The sequence below is a fragment of the Nelumbo lutea genome, chromosome 7 (assembly GCF_056320005.1).
Source record: "Nelumbo lutea isolate HS-2025 chromosome 7, American lotus-T2T, whole genome shotgun sequence".
Classification (NCBI taxonomy): Eukaryota; Viridiplantae; Streptophyta; class Magnoliopsida; order Proteales; family Nelumbonaceae; genus Nelumbo; species Nelumbo lutea.
In genome coordinates this window covers 56,158,892-56,166,789 of record NC_142690.1, presented here as the reverse complement: position 1 = coordinate 56,166,789, position 7,898 = coordinate 56,158,892, and the positions used below count along the sequence as shown (strand labels likewise).

Here is a 7,898-nt window from a genome sequence, read left to right as displayed (position 1 = left end):
GGTGGCAGCGGCGGTGCTGGTGGTTTCTCTGTCCAACGCTGCCACCTCCACCCACCTCCGTCTCCGCCTCCAGCAACGTTGCCGGAGATGGGTGGAGGTAGAGTTGGTGGCGGCACCTCCGGCAACGTTGCTGGAGGCAGAGGCGGACGACGGTGGCGGGTGGTGGCAGGCGGCGGCTCTAAAGAACAAAGGGCAAGAAGAAGAAGATGAACAGTATTTTTGTCCTTTATTGATATTATTTTTAAAAAGTTAACCTATTTTTGAATTTTTTTTAATTATATTACTTTTATTGATATTAAACCACAAAAGTTGCCCTTATATGCTATTACCCCTTCAAAAAATCCTACAAAAGTTGAAACTTCTGTTTTCTACGGTGCATGCTTATATGACCAGGAGGATCTGACTTCTCTTTCTCCATCCACCAACTGGGAAAAGAATATGTTCAATTCCCTTTCTTGGCTCTCCAACTAAAACACCTTTCTTCCTGGGCAAGATTTACATATTTATTCTCTAATATATACCCTATATTGTTTCATTGTGTTGATCCCATTTAGGGACAAAAGAAAATTGCCCTTTAACAAATGAGAAAGATATCCAGTATGCATCAAAGTGTTAACATGTGTTACATTAGACATGCAATTGCAATGTGTAATAAACAATAGTGTATCTTCATGATTGTAACAGCACCTTACGGCAATAATATCAGTATTTAGAGTATATGTATACAACCATCTACATAAATACAAACCCCTCATTTAGAATTAATCATGAGGCCAGAAAATATCAATCAGATTATAACTCCAGAAGTTGTTCTATTAACTCAGCGAAGGTGATGCCTGCAAGATTCAAATGAACAAGAAAATTTCTTAATGTCTAACGTCTAGACTAAGAGCAAGAAAAGGACATTTCTAATGGAGATGCAACAGACCTCAGAGTTTCTTTTGTTCCACGTCGAATTTTACAACGAATTGTAGGAAGTCCAAGGCGCTGGTGAGCTTCATACCGGTGACAACCAGAGAAACCTATTAAAATACAGGAAACAATTAAGAAATTCATTTGCGGAGGATATCAGAAATCCTATGATATGGAAAACAAATAAGCAGTGTAGTCCATGTGCAGTTCAAGTAGAAACATACCATAGTAAACTCCATCAACCTCAAGAACATCAATCTGCACAATTATCAGATGAGGGAATAAATTAGAATTAGTTATAACACATAAATAAAGAGTGTAGAAGAAAATGCAGTCTAAGGGCTCACAGCTTAAAATCATTGTCTTATTATTATTTTTTTCATTATCTGCGAACATTTACATTCAGAAAAAGGAAAGAAGGGAAGAGAGAGGCTACAAAATATTCAAGCACTACCAAGGGAAAATAGACCAATCAATTATAGTTATATGGATATCCCATTACACAAAACTCCCTTTCAACCCCAAAATTTCCAAGGCTATCCACTAAAGCAGTTACCTCCCTCAGAATGCACCAGAATAAAATGTTCAAGAAAATTGTTACAGCCTTAATTTCTCCTGTGATATATAGAATCCTGGATGTCCATACATTACTACCCTTCCCCCACCATATAGATATCTGCGAGTAATCTCCATTAATTAAAAGTGAAAGGAGGGCCTTAGGAAGTCTCAATCCTTGCAAAATAGGTAAGCTTCTACCAAATTCAAATCAGCTTTCTCAATAGGGTCTAAGAACACAAAAACAATACTCCAGAAGCTGTCCCCTAAAATCTTCCAATTCCCAAGGAATATCCATCAAAATTAAGATTTATGGCATTATCTCTTGGAGGCAGCATTCTGCAGGAAAGGAATTCTCAAAGGTTAAAAATAAGAAAGATCTTTCCACACACTATCATGGAAGGTAGAGTACAAGAAGATAACAGAACTACAGGCTATTAATAGGATCCTTCTTGGAAGAAAGCCTATCTTCAAAATTTCTTCTATTTCTTTCATGCCACATGGGTCATATTTTCCATCTATCCTCTTTTATCTCCAACTCTTCTCATTGTCAGCTATTCTTACTTGTGCTTCCTTTAGGTATACTAGCTTCCTTCTGGCTCTCATTTTCTTTTATTGTGGAACACAACTCTGATGTATTGGGGCTTAATGGGCTTAATCCCTCACGAGGGGATGTATAACTATTAGTGGTGATTAGCCAAGGCTAGCTGCCAACAAGGATTGCTTGGGCATATCATAGATTTATATCATTTTTCTTACATATATCAATAAAATCATTAGCTTATTGTTGCTAATAAAAATGCCAAGGTAACGAACATACCTCCATGAATAAATTCACATGTTCTTGTAAGCTTTAGTTATTTTTATTTTCTTTTCTCCCTTTTCTTTAGAAACTCTAAATCAGAGAAATCACCATAGTATTTGTTTTTCCTGGCATTGAGTAAAACAAGAACAAATGAGATAAAGTTCTATTACTATGTATCTTGAATTTTATTTTATAATCTGGTTGAACAGTGTAATATATTTGTTTTTATTTTTCCAGGAGGACAAGGATAAGAACCTAAACATATTTATATTGTGTATTACTTCAGAAATTAATAATTTTATAATATGTGGTTATCAGAAGAACTGAAAAGAGTGCCTAGGAAATACATAGAACAAAATATTACACACATGGTGTGCTACGGAAGATTAAGACACAGTTCCTAATGGTGGTAACCTTGAAAATAATCACATTGCTTGTACACCAAAAGAATCAGTCAAGAGCCTATCCAATAAAAAAAGTAAGTGGTGAAGACCATGTAAACTTTTCAAAATTTCCTTGCATGATGCATCTAAATTCTGAGCACGTGCCTTCAATTTCAATGTAAACAATAGAAAAGAAGGGTCAAATATGTTCATGCAGCTCATGACTCATGTCTCTAATCATACCATAAAAACTAAAAGTTGGGCATCATGTGAATATTATACTGAATGGCAATTCACATTTTTATTTTTCATCATTATGATGAGTGGCAATGTAAATCGAAGTGCCTAGGCACAAGTTAGCACCCCAAAAGTAGTAAAGACCCTTTTGGGATCCCAAAAGTTGTAGGCTAGATAATATTATTTTCTTACCAAAGGTTTGCAGGCTAATGTTGCTAAGCACCAAAAATCCCCAACAAAACCTTTCTACTTGCCCTTCGGAGGAGCATTTCCTTCTAAACATTAATTCAGAATCTAGGAAATGTAAAAAAAAAAAAAACATTGTGAATTATTCACCTTCACATTAGGGCACAAAACCTGGTTTCTGTTACCACATCCTTTGGTAATAGAGGTACTGAAATTTCCTCTAGGCACATCCACTTTTTCACCTGCCATTCATTTTAATGTCCTCCACAACCACATGTTCATATCCTCCAGGCATATTAACCCTTTCAAGATTTTATTAAGTTGTCCATAAATCAATTCCTAGAATCTACAAAACTTCTCAAATGATAAAGATGTGAAACCCAAAGGGATCTTCTCTCCTAATACATTTACAAAAGTTATCTGTGAGCCCATCTAAAGCTAAGATTCCTATATTTGACAGTTCCTAGATGAAGCATGAATAATTCCTGCTTAGAAAGATTGAGGAGGCCACATACATAAAATCTAATATCATGTCAATTTTGCAGGGTCTGAGGATGTGAGGATTGGATTCTCTATTGGCTCAGAAATACTAGAAGTGGAGGGGGATTCTTTAGTGATCATAAGTTGGATGACATCACCATCCAAAGGCCCTTGGGCTCTCTATGACACTTGTGAGGCAGCTTAGATCATTTTCAGACAAAATGAACATCTCATTCATCTGGATACAGAGATCAGCATACTCCCTAGCAAATGGATTAGTGTAATGAGAAAGAAAACTGTACTGGGGAATGGGATTGTCGGGGTGATAAAGTAATACTTGTAAAGTAGATGCATATAGGGATCATCTATTGTCGCTGTTTCTGCTTGTCATATGGGGAAAATCTATGACGCTAAAAATACATGGTATTGGAAGAGTTTTAACCAATCAAAATCCATCCGTGAATTTTCATACATATCATCTGATTGGTTAACACATTTATGATACCCATTGATTAGTCACAAGTTTTTTAGATATTATATCTTTCCAGTATCATAGTCGAACCCTGTCATATGATTCTTCTTCTCATGTTGGTGTAGGAAGTTTCCTGTATTATTTGCTATGCTCTCATGAAGGGGGAGAAGGCTCCTGGGCTGGATCATTTCAACATTGCTTTCTTCAAGGTGTGTTGGAACATTGTCAAAAAAGATTTGATGGAAATGTTTAGGGAGTTGTGGGTGGAGAAAAAAGCTAGAAAAGTTAGTGAATGCAACTTACACTTCCCTTATTCTGAAGGTTGAGATCTTTGGATGCTGGGAGTTCAAGGAAATTCTAAGTCCAAAATCATTTGGAGTTGTATCTCCTTTGTTGTTTGCTGGAAGGTTTGGAAAGGAAAGAAACAAAAGAATTTTCAAAGGGAAGATGAAAAGCAATGAAAAATTAGAGGGCGACAATCAGTTCGAAGATAATTGGTTGGGTTTTAATTCTTCCAGAATTTGAAGGCCTGAGGAAAGAAGACTTTGGAGCAGATTTTTAGTGTATTTTGAATGCTTGACTTTTAGTTTTTGTAGATCTGTATGCTTTTCTTTTATTGGAATCCAATTGTCACCTAAGAAGTTGTACCTTATTTCTTTTTTAATATTTTTTCTTCTTTATGAAACCTTTTGATCTCATTAATAACAAAAACCTGTTTAGAAATATTTCCCTCAAATTAGTGACGTTTTTGCCTTATTGTAATTCAATTGCTAAGCTCTTATAGAACATGGACCTGTCTTGTATTACGTTACTATACTACAATCAGACTAAGAAAAATCTGTCTCTCTATGTATCTCTTAGATTATTACGCGTGAATTGTCTTACTGGTTCTTGGAGCCCAATTACTCGAATGCTCTCCATGAGGTCCTTCACCTTCTCCGGGTCGTTAGCTCTTGTACGCATGAGAGGTCTCCGTATCTTATCGAGCGGAAGCTCAAGAATCATCGGCCCACCTGATTTGGGTGCACTGAAAGGAACCCCTGAAACCGACAGGGTCCCATCAAATTACAGAAAATAAGAACCTTCAAAGTCAAAACCCATCAACTGATTTTTCGTTTTTTCTCAATCCAATCATGAAATTAAAAAAAAAAAATTGAATATTGGGATAAAAAGCTGCAAGCCCATCAACTGATATTTGCTAAATGAAATGAACTCCTCAAAGAAGGGAAAATCTATCATATGGAAAAGATATGGTATGGAAAGAGTTTTGACCAATCAAAACCCACCCATGAATTTTGATAAATCACAGCATGTTCCTAAAACCACGTTTAAGATTGTGTTATTGGTCAATTGTTTTTCAGTTATCATATCTTTCTCAAACAAATAGAAACATGGATTTAGAGAAAAAGAGCAAGAATAGAAATTTCTCCACTGATATAAAACTACAATAAATTGTTTGTTTTGGTGAACTATACCACTTAACAAATTTGGGTTTTAGAGAGAATGATAAAAAAAGGAACTTACCATTAGATGAAGCCATTACAGAGAAGTTTCTGAAATTGTTTGGGATATGCAGGGGAAGATTTGCCATCTCTCTCTCTGTCTCTGATTCTCTTGAATCTGTTCTCTCTCGCCAGTCGCCACAACGTCGCCCAATGACATATGAGAAAAGGATTCATGACAGCATACGCCTTGAGAGATCACCGCTGGCTGTTCTCTCCAAACTGCATCCGTCAGATTGGAATTAATAACTGTCAGTGATCAGATCAGATCGCTCGATACCCGTCCTTGGAACAGAAGTGTAAACAAATCAAAAAAGGCAAATGGGGAGGGAGCTTTGCTTTTCGGCCTCGGTTTGTTTGAGTTTGACTGCTTGGCCTGTGGCTGTGGATGTGAAGAGAGACGTGTTCAAACGAAGAAGACGACAAAGAAGCATGCATCTCATGGCTCTCAGCATTCTCTGAAATAGTAAATGGTTTGAACATATTGGGCTTGGGTCTCACCTAGGGAGATAATTCCTAGTGCGGCTCAGTCCAGCTCATAACTTTTGGGCTTGGGCCTAAGTTTGTACTTTGCAGGCCGGAAACCTGGCTGGAGTCCGGTCCATAAGGCTTGACCAGTCCTAATCCATTCTGAAGTTTTAAACCCCGACCTTAACCCTAATCCAACCCAAAATTCTAACCTTAGCCTATAGCATTCCTTATGACTCATCTCAAAGCTCAGTGTTCATGAAGTTGTGTCTGCCAACAAAACACGTTCCAACCCTCTGTCAATTTAATATAACACCGCAGATCTCACCATGAGACTGGGACCTATCATAAAAGTGGGACCTGCCATATATGAGATGTTTGGTGTGAGATTATATCAGTAAGTTGTTGGAATTTATTTTGTTGGCAGGTGATTCAGACTAATGTTGAGTTGAGATCTTCTGCCAACAAATCACGTTCGAACCCTCTACCAATCTCACCATGAGACCGTGACCCAGCATAAAAGTGGGACTTGCCATGTATGAAATATGTAGTGTGAGATCGTGTTGGTAGGTTGTTGGAGTTATTTTTTGTTGAAAGGTGATGACTTGTGCCTATGAGGGCATTTTAATTGCAAAAAGGAAATAAATCCTTAAAATAAGGAATGCCAAATGCAGCCTAAAATCCTTCAAACCCAATCCCAACCCCTCCTTTCTAGAGCTCTCCCTAGGGAGACCGAATCAGCCCCCCACAGCGTCCCACAATACATCCCTACCATGTATTGGGAACATCTTCCGATGATGACATCATCATTTTGGGTATTATTATCGGGAGATGTTTCCAATACACGATGGGGATGTGATGTGGGATGTTGTGTGGGGCTGATTTGAACTCCTCTCAGGCCACCTGACATAGTTTTCACTCTCACTTTCCATTATTTATCTATCTAACAAATCCCTACCAACACACAAGTCACAAACATGATGGATTGGGAAACGTTCCAAAATCCACCATTCGCAATGTTAAAGGATTAAGAAACTTTCCAAAATGGGTGGTGATGTGGGGTGACCCAACCCAGCCCATTCGAGGCTGGGAGGCCCAGCCCACGAGTGCCAGACCTAGGAACGAGATCCGCTATGCTATAGCAAGAGTTACTCTGCTCCCCTCATATGGAGCCAATCGCAAAACGCCCATGCGTCCCCACAGAGCTCTCTGACTGCCATCATATGACACCCATCTCAGGCGTTCACCTCCACCTACCTACAAATAGCTCAAGTATAAATAGGGGTGCCCCCCTCCAGGTAAGGGGAGGATCGAATACAATCAACATTTGGACCTGGAATTGATCTCAAAAGCTGTATTCTAATTCCCCTCTTTGTAGCCCGTACTAACTTGACTGTCAGAGACTCTGCCTCGGGTCCTCACCCAGAATCTCTAATGTATTCTGCCTTGCAGCACCTCGGCCACCGGCCTTTGGCTTCTATAGTATTCGGAGCCCTCTCCGCCTCGACCTACATACCTCGGCCTAGGCAACAAGCTATCCGAACCCTCGAAGCCTTCGGAGTCTAGAGGTGAACTTACTTCATTGTCCTCGGCCATCCCGAGCATAAACAATTGGCGCCGTTTGTGGAAGCGTCGCTAGGATGTTTCCTAAAAGAACTTTAACAAGCTAACAAACCCCAAGCTCCAACCAACCAACATGGTACGAAGAACAAAAAATACATAAAATCTTGTCACCAATGAACAGTTCCTGGCCGTGCTCGACTGCCTGGAATACTTGACATAGCGAGTCGAGTAGAACTACCCACAGGCAAGAGGTTGCCCCCAGGGTGGCCGCCCAGCCGGGGAGTCAACGCAGTTGAGTTGACATGGGTCCACCAGCCAATTGGTCCCCAACCTTA

The 7,898-nt window shown here is 39.1% G+C and overlaps 1 protein-coding gene across 1 annotated transcript; it reads right to left on the bottom strand.

The window, feature by feature from the left end:
* Positions 1 to 573: 573 nt before the first annotated feature.
* SRX (sulfiredoxin) lies at positions 574 to 5,966 on the bottom strand. Its single transcript, XM_088954126.1, has 5 exons — positions 5,555 to 5,966; positions 4,916 to 5,070; positions 1,137 to 1,170; positions 929 to 1,022; positions 574 to 836 (listed from the first exon to the last, which is right to left on the bottom strand). The coding sequence occupies exons 1-5, from the start codon at positions 5,619 to 5,621 to the stop codon at positions 821 to 823; spliced, it is 366 nt and encodes a 121-aa protein (XP_088810252.1). The 5' UTR covers positions 5,622 to 5,966; the 3' UTR covers positions 574 to 820.
* Between the last annotated feature and the right edge of the window lie 1,932 nt (positions 5,967 to 7,898).